Source organism: Monodelphis domestica, chromosome 7, assembly GCF_027887165.1.
Source record: "Monodelphis domestica isolate mMonDom1 chromosome 7, mMonDom1.pri, whole genome shotgun sequence".
Taxonomy (NCBI): domain Eukaryota; kingdom Metazoa; phylum Chordata; class Mammalia; order Didelphimorphia; family Didelphidae; genus Monodelphis; species Monodelphis domestica.
Genome location: NC_077233.1, coordinates 147,980,760 through 148,000,472, shown reverse-complemented (window position 1 = coordinate 148,000,472; position 19,713 = coordinate 147,980,760). Strand labels below are relative to the sequence as shown.

The window sequence follows — 19,713 nt, the reverse complement described above, 5'->3', positions numbered from 1 at the left end:
GCTGGACAAAACAAAATATATGGATTTTCTGAAGGATCAAAGGTACTCTTCTACTTACCTCTTTATGTACCTTTGTCCTACTTTTTATTTCAGCAACTATCATACCCACAATGGCTCCTCTGTAAGTTGCAGCAAGAGAAAAAAATTTCTTATTGGAAGTGATGTCACGATACCATGAGTCAGGGTACCTACAAAGAGAAACAAACAAAGAGATCAGTGGTGTGTGTACAGGGTGGCACCTCCCGCCTGGACTACTACTAAGAACTTGCTGGTGGATCTGCCTGCCACAATTGTCTCCCCACTCCAGTCCATCCTCACTTAGCTGCTAAAGTGATCTTCCTAAAATACAGGTTCCCCCCTGTCCCAGTCAATAAACTCCAGGGCTCCTGATAAGCTCCAGAATCAATATGAAATCCCGTTAGACTTTCAGAGTCCTTTGTATCTTGTCTCTCTCCCCTTCTTTTTCCAGTCTTCTTACACTTTACATTCATCTTCTCTGTAATGTAGTGATAGTGGCCTCCTTGCTATTCATCACACAAGACATGCCATCACTCTGCTTCAGGCATTTTCACACATTCTCTCTCATGCCTGGAATTTTTTCCCTCCTTAATCTGATTTTTGGTTTCCCTAGTTTCCTTCAAATCTCAGTCAAAACCCATCTTCTAAATGAAGTCCTTCCTAATCCCCCTTAATGCTCGTGCTTTTCGTCAGATTATTTCCAATTTATCTCAAAGATTATATTTATACAGTTTGCATGCTTCCTCCCCCCATCAGACTGTGAGCTTCTTGAGGACAAGGACTATTTTTTGCTTCTCTTCATATTCCCAGGGTTTAGCACAGTGCCTGGCACATAGCAGATGCTTAATAAATGGTGACTAGTATATGTATTTTAAGATAATATACACTAGTTTCATTAAGAAAACATACTAACTTCTCCTTTCTACTTTTAAGGGGTTATACTGATTTATTTGGTCTTGTTCAATTAGATGATTAAATATTTTTCTGTGCCTTTCACTTACTCTGTACTTAAGACATCCCACATCAGTTGCCTAGTCAATAATCTAGCTCTTAAAGCTCTCTGAATATTAGTTCAATATCTACTGAAATCCTTCCTTTCAACTCCTGGTGTTACCAGGCCCCATACTCAAATATTTGAATGGATTTGTGATCCCACTGATTTGGCTACTCCCGCCAACACTCATCCACACCTATTCATCATGTGTGACTTTTGTCCATAATCTTCTATAACTCTACTCATGTAATGAGGCCACCAGTGGAGCTCTGGGACTATCCACTATGTGAGTCAAATATCCGAGGGACCTGCAACCTAGTCCAATCCCAGGAGACTCATCATAATTAAGTAGCTATAGGAGTCATAGAGTCATATGACTTAATTTGCCAGAGTGGCAGGCAAGATTCCTGATTGGCAGAAGTCAGGGAATGACATATGGCGACTGAGGTGAAATCTTAGGTCAAATGAAGGATCCTTAATTTGTCTGGCTGGACCATGTGGGTACTGGCCCCCCACTTATGAAACAAACCAGGACACATAGAGAATGTAGGACCTGATGGGGCAAAATTAACTAGGCTAGAGACTTTAGGTTAGAAAGGCTGGAAACCTTATTTCTCACTATCTTTATCTTTACTAATAAATACTTATACATTTAGTATAAAGTCTCTGAGATTAATTTTTATCCATTTTTTAAATTCACCATTATTCCTCACTTTCAAAAGCATATGCCCAGCCCATTTTTTTCATCACATTTTTTTGAGTGACATTCTTACTCCAGTTTTTCTCTGAAGTTTCTTATTTGTTATATATATCACAGCTTGCTCACTCTACGGTGTGCTTCTCTACTGCATTCTGTGAGTGAGACTCATTTTTCTTCTTTGGATTCTATAACATGACTGGCACCCATATACCACCAGTGTTACATGAATATAATGGAATATTACTGAGCTGCAAGAAACTTTGTCCATGAAAGATTCAGAGAAACATAGGAAGAGTTCTATGGAACTGATACAGAATGAAAAAAATACCAGGAAAACAATATACATGATGACCATAGTATAAATGACAGAACAAGAACAACAAAACTGAAAGCTAAACTGATTGAGCTTAGTCCTGAAGAAGAGATGAGAAAATATACCTCTTTGAAGAAGTAGGGATGTAGGGGTGCATAGATTATCAGACTCAGATGATATGTTGGTTAGTTTTGCTGAGCTGCCTTTTTCCCTTCTTTTTAATTCTTTATAGTAAGGGATGACTCTACAGAGAGTAGAGTTAGGATGGATTATATTAGTAAATATATAATAAAACATTTTTTAAAAAGTAGGACTTTATTTCTTGGAGTAATTTATTATCATTAAAGAATTTTTGCAACTTCCTAAAAGCAATCTAACCTATTTCCTCCTCTTATTTAAATATGGACCTAATTCATTGCCCATTGGCACTGTCTGTTCAAGGTATACCCACACATAACAGAAAACACAAACAACGTATATCCAACACCTACATGGAACACCTCTGCTACCCCTCCAACTCCAATCCCAATGTACAAGCTCTATAGGCTGTCTATCCAACTGTATATCTTGATCATAATGTGTTTTAGGGCCTGGTGCAACTAGCACAATATCTACAAACAGAAGCATCTGGAAGTCCTCACCATCCATAAGGAATCTCTCATCCACTTGGACTCTGAGCTATGTCTCCTCCATGACTAATAGCAGAGGACACCTTTGGCCCCCCTGATTTTCAGGATCAGAGGGGTTCTCTCTTACTATAGCCTTCACATAGTCTTGAATAATTTTGATATAAGCACAGAATACATCTAGTTGGAAAGCCTTTAAAGTGGCATGTTACTTTATTAAATCAAATGCTTTTTAAATAATAAACAGTAGAGGGGGCAGCTGGGTGGCTCAGTGGATTGAGAGCCAGGCCTAGAGATGGGAGGTCCTAGGTTCAAATATGACCTTAGACACTTCCCAGCTGTGTGACCCTGGGCAAGTCACTTGACCCCCATTGCCTAACCCTTACCACTCTTCTGCCTTGGAGCCAATACACAGTATTGACTCCAAGACAGAAGGTAAGGGTTTAAAAAAATAATAATAATAATAAACAGTAGGAGGAGTCAGGATGGAGGTGTAGAGGCAGTGTATAGGCAGCGAAAGTTCAGGCCTCTGAAAACCCTTCCTTGCCAATTAAAAACAAAATGCCCCTAGGGGACTGAAAACCAAATCTAACAACAGGACAGAGCTAAGGAACCCTCCTTCTGGACTCAACTTAAAAGGGACACCCCCTCCCAAAAGCCTGAATTTGAGAACAGTTGGGTTTAAGGGGAAGGAAGAAGGAAGGTCCCAGGACCCCTCCCCCACCTACAGTACCGAGCCTCCAGCAGTGGCTAGAATCCCTGGGTGGGCAAGGGCGCTAGTCTGGAGGGAGTACCTTGAGGGCAGAGCTATGCCAGGCTCAGGGCTTTGAACACAGGTGGCTGGGAGGCAGCTGGAGGAGAATCATAGAGGAGGCAGCCTAATAGCAGCTGGTACACTCCATATTGCCCCCCCTTCCCAAGGTTTTGGCCTCAGGGCACATCCAGCTCTGCAAGATCCACAGCTTAATCTTACCAAGCCTTCAGAGGGCAGGGAAGCTCAAGCTCCAACACCCCTCCCCCACAGACTGCTCTGAGAGCTTTGCTGACTAAACTCCAAGGGTGAAGGCTGACAGAAAAGCCCAACCCCACAGATCCAGGACATAATGAGAGGAGCAAGACTATGGGCAACTACAGGGGTAAAAGAATGGGCAAATATGAGCAAACAACAGAAAAAGAAAAAAGAAATTACAATTGACAGCTTCTATCCAGGCAATGAACAAAGAGCAAATGGAACAAAGAAGGATGAAGGAACAGCAAGCAAAAAAAAACCACAAACAAACAAACAAACAAAAAAACAGAAACTCCAGTGAATTGGACAGAGTCTTTGGAAGAACTCAAAATACAATTCAAAACACAATTAGGAGAGGCTGAAGACAACTGGGAAAAGAACTTAAAAAGCAAGATAAGTTATCTGGAAACAGAGGCACTTGAACTAAAATGAGAAAATAGTGTCTTGAAAGACAAAATTAATCAGCTTGAAAATGAGACAAAGGAGATGAAAAATGACTTCCAAAGAAAATCAGACCAGAAAGAGGATGACCAAAAAGCTAGGGATGAAATTCAGTCTTTAAAAAACAGAATACAACAATTAGAAGCAAGCAACTTCACAAGGCAGCACAAAACTATAAAACAAAATCAAAAGAATGAAAAAATTTGGCTGCATCTACACTGAAGGACCGAAAGGGATGGAATATGATATTCCAGAAAGCAGGGCAATTAGGTCTACAACCAAGAATCAACTACCCAGCAAAACTGACTATATTCTTGCAGGGGGAAAAGTATAGTCATTTAATAAAATAGAAGACTTCCAAGCATTTGTAAAGAAAAGACCAAACTGGAACAGAAAATTTGATGCCCAAACACAGAACTCAAAAGAATCACCAAAAGGTAATTAAGGGGAAAAAAACAACAACAAAACTTTTTTTTTAAGGGACCCAATAAGTTAAAATGATATATATCCCTACAAGAAAAGAGGATATTGGCAACTCTTAAAAATTGTTATTATCACCTGGGTAGCTAGAAGAATTATACTTAGAGGGAACAGTGACAAACTGTATAGGATGAAATGCCAAGACACAAATAAGTATATAGATATATGTATGCATAAATATATATACATATATATAAAACTGGAGATAAAAAAAGAGGTTAATACTAAGAGAAATGGGAAAAGAAACAAAATGGAGTAAATTCATGTCACAAATGGTTTTACCCCACCCTGCTTATTAGTCTTTAGAATTCTAGCAACCAGGAATGTATACACCCCCACTTAAGGATTGAGTGTGGAAGAGGAAGGCCTATGACTGGCATGTGCTAGCAAGTGACAAATCAGAGATGGCTGACTGACCCCCTGGCTACATGTGAGACACAGGAAGTGATGTAAAGACCTTGGGTGAGCTCTGAAGTGTGGGTGCTTCCCTTAGGCGACTACATGGTAACATGTGTGTTAAGGCTGACTTCCCTTTCCCTTGACTCTTCTGAAGGTTCCAGCCTTCAAGAAGTCCCTCATCTTGAAGGAGGCCTCCTACCTGGAAGCTGAACTAGATTTAATCTTCTGGGAAGGCCCCTTGGCTGAGAGGCCTCTGAACTCCCCCTGGCTCAGGCCAGGCTGGTATAGATCTTTACCCCTTTCTCTGTGAATCTTAAAACTACTCAGACTGTACCTTAGAAGATTTTGTCTAGCTATTCCCCATTTTTAACAATGGAGGTATTTGATCAGGAATGTATTGAGAACTTTTAAAATTACTCCACCCTGTTCAGACAGTGCCTTAGGGGAAGATAAAAGTTGTAAACTCCTGATTGAACAATGAAAGTCCCTAACATACTTATAGTAAAGCAAAAATCTTAAGCTAGGTGGTTTATTTTTAGATCTAATACAAAAGGGTGCTAAGTACCTATAAAGGCTAAATTAGTCACTAAAAGGTCAAGCAACTTACAAACGGCAAGCTTAACAAGAGGTGTGAAATACTCAAGAGGTTTTTTTCCTAACCATAGAAGGTGAGAACCAAAGATGAGAACAAATATCTTTAAAAGGAAGCGAAGGAACAAATTAAGGCAATTGAATTCAGCTAAAATATGAGTTCAGTTTGGAAGTTGAATTGGAGCTCGAAACTCAGTTCAGGGGTTCAGAGGAGAGTCTCTGAACTTAATTCAGGAGATGAGGATTTCAGTGAAGGACTAGCGCTTGCTTGGATCTTGTGGTGATTGATACTGATATCTCTCTCTCTCTCTCTGTCCCTCTCTCTCTGTGTCTTTCTCCCTCTCTCTCTGTCTCTATCTCTCTGTCCCCCCCTCCCCCTATCTCCCTCCCTAATTCCTTCATTTGTATTAATTAAAATCTCCATAAAACCCAGTTGACTTGGGTATTTTCATATTTGGGAATTTTCCCATGGTGACCACTTATTTTTAATATAAATCAAGACACTAAAAATTATCTTTACAGTTTGGCCAAAACCTTTACAGTTTTGGCAATTCACAGTCTTGGCAAACCATATTTTCATGGTTACATCCCTCTTTCTCCTTCTCAATTTCTTCATTCTATTGTAAATAAACCACCATAAAATTCCATTCTGACTTGAGTATTTCATTGGGATTTAGAATTTAAATCCCTTGTGACCACTAAATAATATATTTAGTCTCAACCCAAAAATTTACCCTTAACACAAAGAAGCACATGGCGGGAAGGGGGAGAACATTAATAAGAAGAAATCAGCATGATAGAATCTTGTATTCTCAAAGTCAACTGTGTAAGAGCAGATTTTGGTTCATAGGCAGTGGTGGTATTTTTTTTTAATAGGCAATGGGGATTAAGTGACTGGCCAAGGATCACACAATAAGGAAGAATCTGAGATCATATTTGAACCCAGGACCTTCTGTCCCTAGGTCTGGCTTTCAATCCACTGAGTCACCTATCAGTCCCTTAAGGTGTTCTTTAATGCAACAGTTCAGGTATGTCTGGGATATCCATTACTCTCCAAACTATCCTTCATAAAGGTGCCAGATTAATCTGGCATGGCTGTGAATGTCACCTCATTGATCAGAACTTTTTAGCCTTCTCGCCTACTGACACAACCCAAACTCCTTAGCCAGGTATTCATGGTCCCCCCTAAAGTGCTGGCACACTGCCTTTCCAGTATATCTCACAATACTTTGAACTTCCAAACTGTAGTTTCTTTACTGTCATCCACCTGTACACAAACACACTTTCTTGTCTCTCAATTCCTAATACCTAGAACACCCTCCCTCCCCTAACTTTGTCTACTGAAAGTCTATTCATTGTTCAAGTTCCAATTCAAACAGTCAAATCTTACCACTTTACTCACATCTTCTATTAGTCTATCTCATAATCATATATTTGTGTCCAATCTCCTTTATCAAAATATAAACTCCATGAGGCCAGGAATAGTATGTCATCTATGCTTCCTATTTCCCCAGGTACTAATATGGTGCTTTCTCTACAGCGGGCACTTAATAAATGGCTGTTCTTAGATTTAATAGGGAACATGCCATTCTATCACCGCCGGCCTTTACTGCTATATCAGGTCCTGTTTAATTAGACTGCTACTGTGCTTGGTCACGCCCTCCACACCGAAGTTATACTACTACAATTATCTCTAAAGAATCTGCCCTTGTACCAAAGGTATAGGAGAACTCAGATTAAAAAAATGCAAGCTTAGATATTTTTTTTTCCTTCCCCAAAGAATATGCCCTCTTACAAAACAGGTGACAGGTACTTAACAAATGCTCAATTTTGTTGGATAAATTTACTGCTGAATAAACAGACATAAATTAAAGGCCAGATATCTGACTACAACCATTAGTCTCTGAATCTTCCCTAATAATAGGGTCTAATTTACTTGTAGGCAACACTGCACAGGGAGAAGTCTCAGATCTTGACTCAGAGGACATGGGTTCATGTCCCACTCAGTTGTATCACCTTGCTTCAGGAAGTTACATCCTAGGACAGCAGCAGCAACACCACCAGGTAGGGATGGGGGAAGTGGGTATGAGAAGCAAAAAGCAGCTTTTCCTTCAGCTAATGAGTTATGAGAGCTTTAAAGGCTTACTGCATCTTTAGAGGACACTGTAAAAGGGCCATATCAAGACAGCCCAGAATTGAAGAAGTTAAGCAGCAAAATGGAGAGTTTAGCTGGCACTGGGTTGTTATATGTCATCTTTAGGCAGAGGGGAGTACAGGTGGGGCACCCCATAGAGAGTGAGTCAAAGAAATAAGAAAAGTAAATGGAAAGAGATGATTCAAATGCTACTTACACTTGGCATTACACAACTACGCTACAAACTAACTTATGTGACATACTCATTCAGTGCACCTTGAACTCTTCCACCTCCAGCCCTTTGTGTATACCATTTCCTACACCTGGAATGTCCTTGCTTCCCCAACCACATACCCCAATCTTAGCTTGTGAATCTTCCATACCCCCAAGACTCAGTTCACTGGACCTTCTCTTCCTCCTCCACAAAGCCTTCCTTTCCCAATTCCTGAAGAACCGGCACTATCTGGCTTTAGTCAGGGATCTTGGCAGTATAATCTGGGGAGGAAGTATCTATCTTAAAGAGTCTTTTAAAGGGATAGAGAGAGAGCAGTAAAAAGGGGAACAAAGGAGAAGATAAACATTCATGAAGCACCTATGTGCCAGCACTGTGCTAAAAGTGCTTTACAAATATTATTTCAAAAGAGTGGCCTGGGAGTTAGGAAAGTGAGTTTAAGTATCAGCTCTGTCACTAACTAGTCATGGGACTAGGAATAAATCAATTCTCCAGAACTGTTTTCTCTAAGAAGGGTTAGATTAGACCAGGAGTTCTTAACCTGGAGTCTGTGAACTTGTTTTTGCTTCTTAAAAAAATATCCTGACAACTAGATAGGTTTCCTTTGTAATTTCACTTTTTTTTTTTCATTTTAAAACATCATTCTGAAAAAGAGTCCATAGGTTTCTGTCCACTAGACTGCCAAGTAGCCCAGGCCTCCCAAAAGGCTAAGAATTTCTGGACTAGATGTTCTCTAAGGTCCCTTTTGGCCCTGACATTAGAGCTTTAGAGTCTAAGGTCCATTCTAGTTTCTGTGTGTCCCCTAAATGCCTTCTAATTTGTAGACCCAAAGAACAGGGTTTTTAAATTCAGATTTTACTTACTCAATTGGGAACCAGTCACCACAGAGCTGCTTCACTGTGTCTATGTCATCGTGGCAAAGAAGACGTAGGTTGACCTCACTAAGTGCACTGGAGGGCACTTCCTCTGTCATTCACGCCTGGAATTAAAGGGCAATGCATTAGGAAGGGGAGAATCTAGTCCATATTACCACTATTTGACTCTTCCCCACCTCTTTTCTTTAGACTTTCTAAATAGCTTCATATCTACTTACTTCTTTCAATTACCCTGAGAAAGGCTACATATTGTGTCTGAGGCTTTGGACAGTAAAACTGCCCAGAGTCACAAAGCCAGTTGGTGATAGTGTTCAAATTAGAATCCATGTCTCCTGCCTCCTAGGGCCTGGCTCTGTGTTGGGGGTTGGGGAACAATGGTCACAATACAATCATCTCATTTTTTCTAGTAACTTTCTTTATCCTAAACAAAAGCACCTTGGTTAGCTTTAGCTCATATTTTTAGATGGCATACTAGTGTAAATAAAGGTTATATCTCACCCCCCCCCCCACTGGTTTTTAAAACCCGAGTGTGCCCTAGAATTTGTACACACACACACATACACAATGCCTGGCACGTAGTAGGCACTTAATAAATGTTTACTGACTATGGACTATTGTACACACATGTGGACATACACATACACTCCAATATGGCAAACCCTGGATTCAAAACCAGGTTTTTAAATTCCAAATCCAAAGAATACACTTTTAAGGATTTGCCTAAATATTTTTTCCCTTTCACAGGGCTCTCCCTTTGAGGGTGTGGCTTTTAGTCACCAACATCCACATGGTGTGCCTGTAGTTTCTTCTGTTGTAGAATACATAAGGACAGATGAGTTTAGTCACCTCTAGCTTCACCTCTAATCTAGTTCTATTTTACAAAAAGGTAAAAAAACAACAAGAAGAAGTAACCACGCAAGCCCAGAAGCCTGCCAGGTTCTGAAGAACATGGAATCTTTTCCAAGCCCCTGAGAACAGTGATTGCTGGGAAGAGAACCAGGCAGTTCTCAGGCTCAGGCAAACAGCAACTTCAAAGCCAGAACAACCCCAGGGCAGGAAAGAGGGACAGGACTTGCTGGATCTCCAAGTGAATTTGAGCTAAGTTTATATTTGAAAAGACTGATTTCTATCCAGGAAGTCAGAGTTTTCTTTTTGTTTGTTTGTTTTTTAGGTCCCAAGATCTCAACTGGACAACTAGGAGGTGAGGACCCCTGATTAAAATTTTCCAGGGAAATAAACACTAGACCACTTTCCCAAATTAACACCATATGTTTTCAATCAGTGAAGTTCACATCATCTAGGTCAGGCATGTAGCGCCCCCCTCTCCCCATTTCCTTACATAAAGCAGAATACAGTGTCATTCTAATCGAAGTTAGAATAGGGGTCCTGCTTCCTTTTTAAGAGATGAGACAAGGTAAGAAAGTAGTGAAGGACGCTAAAGACAGTAAATTTACAGAAAACATTCTCTCACAGAAACCCTTTTTGACTCCCCATTACATATGAAATAAAATTAAAATTCTTGACTGTCATTCAAGGCCCTCCTCAACCTGCTTTCAATCTGCCTGTCCAATCTTCTCTCAGATGACTTCTGCTTCAAAGAAGGTCCATTTCAACCAACTTGGCTAACTTTCTATTCCCCATTCTCATCCAGTGCTATCCCAGGGAAAGGGTAGGGTGGGATACTTGTGCCCAAAGCCATAAAGCTAATAAATGAGAGAGCCAGGAATTTCAACTCAGGCAGTATTTCCCATTAAACCACACCCCTCAATGCAAGCACTCAATCCACTCAGCCACCTACCTGCCTCCTCAGTATACAAAGGTTAAGTGACTCACTGAAGGTCACATAGCTAGGAAGTGTCTGAGACTGGATTTCACCTCAGGTCTTCCTGATTTCAGGCTCAGTGCTCTCAACCACTGAGCCACAGTGGCCCCTAACAGTAAAGATTTCTAACAGTTACTAGCTGTTTAACTCCAGGCAAGTCACTTATTTCTGAGCCTCCATTTCCTCTGTATAATAGGGAGGCAAATTCTTGTACCTCCAACCCCATGAGAGTTGTGAGGAACAGATTGGGATGCAGCATGTTAGAGGGCAGAGATGAGGGATGAGGAAGGGAGCACAGACTGGAGCCTGTAGTCAGGGAGACATGAGTTCAAATCTAGAGGTGTAGCCTTGGGATAGTGTTTCAGTGGAGAGAGTACTGAGCTTGGAGTCAGGAACACCTAAACTCAAATCCAGTTTCAGACACTCCTTAGCTGTGTGATCTTCAGCAAGTCACTTAACCTCTGTTAGAACTGACAGATCAGTGATGGTGAACCTATGGCACAGGTGCCAGAGGGCATACGGAGCACTCTCTGTGGGCACCCCCCCCCCAGTTTGTAACTAGAAAGGAAGAGCAGAGCTGCTTCCCTCCCCCCAGCAGCCCAATGGAAGCTCTTCCTCCCTCCCCTGTGTGGGGTAAAAGGGGGGGGGGCAAAGGAGCAGGGCACAGTACTTGATCTCTAAAGGTTCCCCATTGCTGCACGAGGTACATTTGGAGAAGGAAATGGGAAACCAATCTCATATCCTCACCAATATAGCCATGGTCTTAGGGTTTAAGGAAGAATTGGACATGACTGAACAACAACAGGAGCAAGACTTGAAGTCGGGTCTTCTGACTTCAAGTCCAATGATCTTTCCACCAAGCCACACCACTTCAGAAATTATGATACGTACCAAAATAGACAAGCCATTTGACATATGTACTCAATCTCACTGCCAGGAATGTCACTCCAATTAAGAGAAGAGCCATTACCACCAACAAACAAATCAAGTCAACAAGCATTCATTAAGCTCCTACTATGTGCCAGGCACCGTGATAAGCAATGGGGATATAAAAATGATAAAACAAATTAGTGCTCTAAAGGAATTTACTGTTTAATGGGGTGAGACAACACACAAACACCTAGGTACAAATAAGATATGTGCAAAATGAATTAGAGATAATCTCAGAGGATGGCACAAACATTAAGGGGGACTGGAAAGTTTTGCAGAAGATAGGAAATACAGACGAGGAGAGACTGAATGTTTTGTGTGGGGAACAGCAAAAGGCCAATGTCACTACAATACTGAATATGTGAACAAAATAAAACTAGAATAAGTAGCAAGGGAGAAATGACCCACTGTTTCATAATGCCATCAATCCAACCCCACCAATTCTTCCATTTCCCTACAAAGTGCTAAGATGAGGAGCAGTTAGGAGGCTCAATGGATTGAGAGCCAGGCTTAGAGACAGAAGGTCCTGAATTCAAATGTGGCCTCAGATACTTCCATTGCCTAGTCTTTAACACTCTTCTGCCTTGGAACCAATACACAGTGTTGATCCTAAGACAGAAGGTAAGGGTTTAAAAAACAGAGTTAAGCTGCAAAGGCACAAAGGAAAGAGTCGTGGAGCCCAACGTGAGTAAAATATTTTCATTCCATGAACTTTTCTTCAATGTTTGCTGAATGGATAGCAAAGTATCTAACAAGCTTCATAATAGGAAACATTTGGGAACTAAAATGGGCAACTGTGTTTGACTCTTTCAGCTCTGTACTTAACCCCAGGGGGTAAATCAAGGCTTCTCCTTCACTTGCTGGAGGTGGGAAACTATCTAGATCTGGGGAGGGAATATGTGTGAAAGACTGAGGTTTGAATTCAGGTTCTGCTACTTTCAAGTTATGTGACCTTGGACAGATGAAAGACTACTCAGTTGCTGAGTCTCCATTTCCTTATCCATAAAATGACAATAATACCACCTGCACTCAAAGATAAAACATGTGAAATGCTTTGCAAATCAAAGTACTACATTGATGCTGGGACTCTATCTCCACTACCATCCTGGAAAACCCTTTTTGTGACTTTTCTTTTCTCTCACTTTACATCATCATCATCATCATCATCATCATTCAAAAGATGACCAATAAATCCCTCATCCTTAACAGCTGGCCCACCCTCATATGCCAACATCATAAGGTTTCATCTTTTCCCTCTATTAATTTCACTGCCTCTAATCAAGATATTCCATTAGCTCAGATACATTTAGTGTAAAGCCTAAAACCCTTTCAGGTTCCCATAATTGCTATGTTTAAAGACCACAGGCCTTTCAATAATTGATTTGGTAATTTACAAAGTTTTATGAAGATGAAAAGTAACTGCCATCATTCAAATGAATTCCCTCTAGAAGCTGCTCATGTTATTATGACTTGGAGTTATCACAGTCTAAAAGGCCACAAAAAGATTCTAAAGTTAATTAAGGCTAAGTTTTCAGAAAGCTGTTTCTGCAAGCCTGATTTATAGAAGCCAACAGTTATTCTTTAGTACCATTCAGCCACCAGTGAGCCTCACCATAAATCCTTTGGCCTTGTTTTGGTTCTCAAAGCTCACAAGTGGTCTACTAGGTCAGTTAAAAACAAACAAACAAAACTGGACCCCAGCTGGCTTAAGTCCCTAATCCTGTACACTATGCTTCTCTTAAAGCAGGGTTTCTTTGGCTGCCACAGCCACTGTTGATTCATACTGGTCTTTTAATCTACTAAAAATCCTCAAATTTCCCTCACCATCTAGCCACACATCAAATCTTCTATTTGGGCAGTTGATCTTTTGAACCCAAAATAGCAGACTTTTAAATTTTATTGTATCCCTATTAAATTTAATTTTATTGTAGTCAGCTCACCATTTTAACATGTTGAGAATGGTTTCAATCCTGACTCTGTCATCTGCCATGCTAGCTACCTCTCCTAAATATGCCACTTATGCTTTTGTCCAAAATACTGATAGTAGTGAAACAGAACAATGCAGGATCTATTCCTGGGGCACACCACTCCACTGGCCAGAAGGCAATAATTCCATTGTCCACAGTACATCTGGAATACCATAGTTAGTTGTGGACCACACATTTTAGAGGGATATTGACAAGTTAGACAGTGTCCAAGGGAGGACAATAAGGATGAAAAAGTTTACTGTCACATCATATGAAAATGTAATAGGAAAAAGGGGCAAATTTAGCCTCAATAGAAGGGAAAGCTTTTTGACAACAACTTGGGCTGCCTTCAGAAGAAAGGGCAAGACTTCCTTGAGCATAATAATAATAATAACTGCTAACATTTCTATAACACTATATGCCAGCTATTGTGTTAGGTGCTTTACAATTATTTTTTCTTTGATCTCATTTGATATTATAGACTCAAATCTCCCTCCAGTGCCGTGGTTCTAGTGCTTACCAAGCATTCCCTCTCACTTGATTATTTAATACCCCCTGTGAAGTAGGAAGGTCTATACTCTGGTACTATAATTCCAAATCCAGTCCTCCTCCCATTATATGATTAAAACATTCATCTTGTTATAAAATTTAGCTAAGGTGCTGGCCTCCTCCTCAAGACCAACATGTGAGTATAACTATAACCAAAGGAGGTAGGTCCTGTCCTATAATATTATTAACTCAAGCTATAACCTCCTAACATCTCCTTGCTTCCAGGATCACCTCCTGCCCCTCTCCCAGCCCAATCTATGCTTCATAAAGCAGAATAAGATCTGATTGCATAACTGCTAGGCTCATAACCTCAGAATCTTATCTTTCACCACATATCTGTTATCTAATCCTATTTATTCCAAAAGGTTGCATAACCCATACCAGGAAGAGAAAGGAAAGGCTGGAGAGACTTAGGATCTTCTAACCCTTCTTTACCCACCTAGCTGTTCTCCTTGGAATTCTAACATACCCACAGGAACCTTATCATCCTGCAAGAACTCACCAGCTTAGGTATTCATATTTCATCAGTACCCTCTGCCTCTCTGAAGGGCAGGGCAAAGAACTCCCAGACCTTAGTTTATGGTGAGAGCACATCCAGGCCTGCCATCTCTTCACTTCTCACCCATCTGCATCATGCCCTCCTACCAGATACTTTCTCTCTTTTTTTGTGTTGTCTTCCCCCATTAAATTTTCATTTCCTTAAGGGCAGAGACTTTTTCTTTCCATATTTGTATCCCCAGAGTTTAACACAGGGCATGGCACATAGTAGTTGCTAAATAAATGTTTTGTTTATGGTCTGATTGCCAACCTATCATCTGACCCATGGGCAAATCCTTAAACACTGACAGCCCTCAGTTTCCTAGTCTTTAAAGCAGGGATCATAAAAAATCCTGTATGACTTCAAGTCATGTGAAGAATCAAATGCATATCTTAAAGTACTACATAAATGTTAGTTATTTTTATAATTATACCTCTCATAATTTCCCTTGAATCTCTCCTCCTTTCATTGCAGTCACCTTCTTTCATTTGGGCTCTCATCTATTCTTGCCCAGACTATGAATAGGGCCTTGTCTCTAGTCTCCTTGCCTTTCATTTTCTCTCTATCCATCCATTTCCCCACCCCAAGCTGCAAGCGTTTTCTGTTTCTATTCTGATGACATTACTTTTTTAGGAAAAAAACTTGCAGTCAGTTCCTATTTCTATAAAGTATAAATAAATGCCTTATCTTGGCATTCAAAGCCCTCCATATTCTGGGCCCAAATTACCACTTCCATTGTAAGGGTTAAAAATTAAAGTTTGGACTAAACTACATGAGAAATGTAGCCGCCAAAATTAATTACTCTAGTCAGAATGACTTTTTATGGTAGTTATTTACAAAAGGAGAGAGAGTGAAAGTAAAGGAAATGTGAAAGAGGATAGAGTAAGATATCTAATCTAACACACTAAGTATTTTGCTCCAGACATTGGCTCAACCTAGGCAGATCTTTTGACTTCAAATCCTTTGCTCCATTATGTATCATACTACCCTGACATACTTAAATAAAAAATGGAATTACTTGAGGGGAGGGGAAAGGAGGTAAGATGTAGTCTAGTTTTCTGAAAGAACAACTCAAGAGGAAAATATCCAAGGAAAGAAATTGGGAAAGAAGGAAAAAGAGATCAAAACCTGAGCTTATTTTTTATCTTGAAAAAGTAACACAAGAAGGTCAAAGATGTGCTGAGCTAGAGGCCTTCTTAAATTCATAATGTTCCAGTACTTTCCAATTCTAACCACAGCCCAGTGCACTATTCTCCAGGCCTAGCTCTCTCAGCAGGCTGTTCACATTAACTCCAGGAACTTTATCCTTCACTGGTGATATATTTCTTTAGTCATCAACTTAGTTGAAACTGAAACCCAGAGATTTGTGCCTAGCAGGAGAAAGGGGCACATTTCAAATCTCTGGTCTTGATATGGTTCAACTGCACACTCTGCAATAAGAAGTGGGATGGCCCCACTCTGTAACAGGGTCTGCTCACTCAGTTCTGTTGGCTTAGTTGCTCTTCTCTTTAACAGTGTCCTGAACTTTCTTGCTGCCACCAAGACTTTTTCATGCTATTCCCTACACCTAGAATTGCTCTTTTCCTCTCAGGCCCATTACCTCCAACTCTTAACAACCTTCTCAAACTTTAATAAATTAGTACAAGCCAGTTTAAATGTCATCTTTCAGAAAGTCTTCCTTGACTCTCCCCACCATGAACCCAAACTAAAAATAAGTATTTTCCTAATCAGACTTGAGTGTTATGTTATACTCCTCTTATGTATGTACATGTTATCCACAAAATAGGGGCTTAATGAATATTAAAGGTTAAAGAAACAATTTTTTATTCATTACAACAAGAATGATCAAGTCTTGCCAACTGGTCAGCCAGTTCCTGGGAGACTGATTTGTAAACAAGAATGCCAGTTAAAAAAAATAATGTAATTTCTCTAGAGGGATGGTTATACCTAAGGTTTAATATAAATGTCATCTGACTGGGGCCCTCTCTTCCCATGTTGAACGATCTTGTTAAAAACAAATTTTCTTTGACTAGGAGTAGTTATGGGGCTCAAGGAATACTTCTATCTAGCTCAGAGTAAATCCTAATAGATTATCTTTTCCTACTACTAATAGTTACACTTTTTCAGGTTGTGAAGTAATCATAGAATTTGAGAGTTGCAAGGGCTTGGGGGGGGGGGGGGGGTGTCAATGGATACAGCCCTTTGGCTTCATTCCTGAAAAGGAGTCATTCAATATCCACCTCAATATCAGTTATAATTCTATATTCATTACAGAACTTAGTTCTCATTCTGCCTTTTGGAGCCAAGCAGAAAAGGTCTTCAAGGCATCTAATTTAGGATTAAGCATCTCTAGTCTTTCAAAGTTGTCTCAGTCATGAATGCTGTTTGAATTTAAGCCCAAAGACCATCCCTCTTTCTCATTCCTGGATATGTATGCTTTCCATATATATCTTCCCTACAATAACTTCTCTGATACCAGAATGTATATTCATGCTTACCTAACCTAAGGCTTCCTGACTCACTCTGCATGACCCTAGACAAAGTTATCAATCTCCCTAAACTTGTTTTCACTCTTTCAAATTGCTTTAATATAATAGCACCTACTTCACAGAGGTGTCATAATGATCAAATGAGATAACATAAAAAGTCAATTTGCAAACCTTAAAGCTATTACTATTTAAAAGCACATTTTCAGGGGCAGCTAGGTGGATTGAGAGTCAGGCCAAGAGAGGGAAGATCCCAGGTTCAAATCTGGCCTCATACTTCCCAGTTGGGTAACCCTGGACAAGTCACTCAACCCCCATTGCCTAGCCCTTATTTCTGCCTTAGAATCAATACCTAGTATTGATTCTTAGATAAAAGGTAAGGGTTAAAAAAAATGAAAGAAAGAAAAGAACACATCCTACTACTACAGAGTGCCTGGGCTAGTCATTGATGTTTAGCATTCAACCCAAATCTACAGATATAGTCTGCAGATTTATAATCTGGGTAGAATTCTGTTCAGATGACTCCTAGGCTTCCTCATAACTCTCTGTTAGAAGTGCTTTTCTATATGCCAAGCACTGTGTTAGGAAATGGAAATACAAAGACAATTCTAAAAGGAAGACTTGAGGAAGAACTGCAAACCACATATGAGAGGAGCCCAATGCAAAGGAATGGAGAAGCACTCCATATAAAGAACAGCCAGGAGGTCAGTCTAAAAACATGTAATATAGTATAAGGCTGGAAAAGTTGGCTAGGGTCAGGTTAAAGTTTATATTTGATCCTAATGACATGGCAAAAGGGAGGAGCATTGTTAGTGACATGTTGGAAAAGCATGTTAGGGAAATCACTTCAGCTGTTGGGTAGAAGGACTAAAGCAAGAATCTCAAAGCATGGAGACCAATTACATCACTGCTATAATTCAGGTAAGAGGTGATAAGAGCTTGAACTAGGGTGACAATTGTGAATAGAGAGAAGATGAATGAGATAATGTGAAAGCAAAATGATAAGATATGGTCAAACTGAGGAAATGTGGAGTGAGGAAGAGTGAATGGCTGAGGATGCCTTGGAGCCTGAGAACCTAGGTACCTGGAAGGACATTGATGACCTTCACAGAATTAACAGTGCATGCTATGTTGCTGGGCTTGTACCCCAAAAAGATCATAAGGAAAAAGACTTGTACCAAAATATTCATAGCTGTGCTGTGATGGCAAAAAATTGGAAAATGATGGGATGCCCTTCAATTGGGGAATGGCTGAACAAATTATGGTACATGTTGGTGATGGAATACTATTGTGCTCAAAGGAATAATAAACTGGAGGAATTCCATGGAGACTGGAACAACCTCCAGGAAGTGATGCAGAGTAAAAGGAGCAGAACCAGAACATTGTACACAGAGACTGATACACTGTGGTACAATCAAATGCAATGAACTTGTCTACTAGCAGTAATGCAATGATCCAGGACAATTCTGAGGGACTTATGAAAAAGAGCACTATCCACATCCAGAGGAAGAATTGTGGGAATAGAAACACAGAAGAAAAACAACTCCTTGATCACATGGATTGATGGAGATAGGATTGGGGGATATAGGCTCTAAATGATCACGTTAGTATAAATATCAATAATATGGAAATAGGTCTTGATCAATGACACATGTAAAACCCAGGGGAATTGTGCATCAGCTATGGGAGGGAGGTGAGGGTAGGGGAGGGAAAGAACAAGAATCTTGTAACCATGGAAAAATATTCTTTTTTTTTTAAACCCTCACCTTCCATCTTGAAGTCAATACTGTGTTTTGGCTCCAAGGCAGAAGAGTGGCAAGGGCTAGGCAATGAGGGTTAAGTGACTTGCCCAGGGTCACACAGCTGGGAAGTGTCTAAGGTCATATTTGAACCTAGGACCTCCCATCTCTAGGCCTGGCTCTCAATCCACTGAGCTACCCAGCTGCCCCCCCCCATGGAAAAAATATTCTAAATTAATTAAATAAAAATTTCCAAAACTTAAAAAAAAACAGTGCATGCTATGACCCTGCATCTATTCTTGGGCGAAGATAAAAGCAAATAGGCAAACAGTCTAATGTCAGGCAGCAGTCAAAAAAGATAATCAGCATCTTAGAATATTCACAAAATGGGTAAGCAGGCTCCAAGCAGATTGTTTCAGGAGAGCACATTCTATGTAAATAAAGTCTTAAAGAGTTGCAGTGGTAATGTTCACTATCACTTGGTAATAGGTCAGCATGTCCTATTTTCTAGCCTTTCTAAATAAAAACATTTACTGCATCCTTCGGGACAAGCTCTCTTGACCTAAAGGAATAGTAACTGTTCCAAGTTCAATATGCAAGAAAAGCCATGGGCTTAAAAAAATAAAAAGTTATTTGTGGATCATCTTTCTTATCCCTATTAAAAGATTACATTTTCAGAGACCAATTCTTTATTTAGACACCTGTCTTTGAACATTTAAAAATAGAAAAATGCTACATTTTACCAAGGGCTAGTCAAGATGACAAAAAAAGCAGTAGGTTTGAAGTGCCCAGTCTGTTAACAATTCCAAACTTGGTAAAAAAAAATGCTCATGAACTTCTGATGACTAGTTATTACTTACTGAAAATTAA

At 40.0% G+C, this 19,713-nt stretch overlaps 1 protein-coding gene across 7 annotated transcripts in view; it reads right to left on the bottom strand.

Annotated features, from left to right (window-relative positions):
* The window catches only part of NAA60 (N-alpha-acetyltransferase 60, NatF catalytic subunit), a 56,437-nt gene that overhangs the window by 23,972 nt on the left and 12,752 nt on the right, over nt 1–19,713 (bottom strand). For 6 of the 7 annotated variants that reach the window (XR_001623565.2, XR_470276.3, XR_008913568.1 and 3 more), the window contains 2 exons: nt 8,801–8,916; nt 59–188 (listed from right to left, as the gene is read on the bottom strand). Coding sequence is in view for 1 of the 7 variants with exons in the window: in XM_001370212.4 (XP_001370249.1) it covers nt 59–188; nt 8,801–8,910 (240 nt within the window). In the remaining 6 variants the exon portion in view is untranslated. The remainder of the gene's footprint in view (nt 1–58; nt 189–8,800; nt 8,917–19,713) is intronic. The other variant, XR_008913569.1, reaches the window with a different exon arrangement.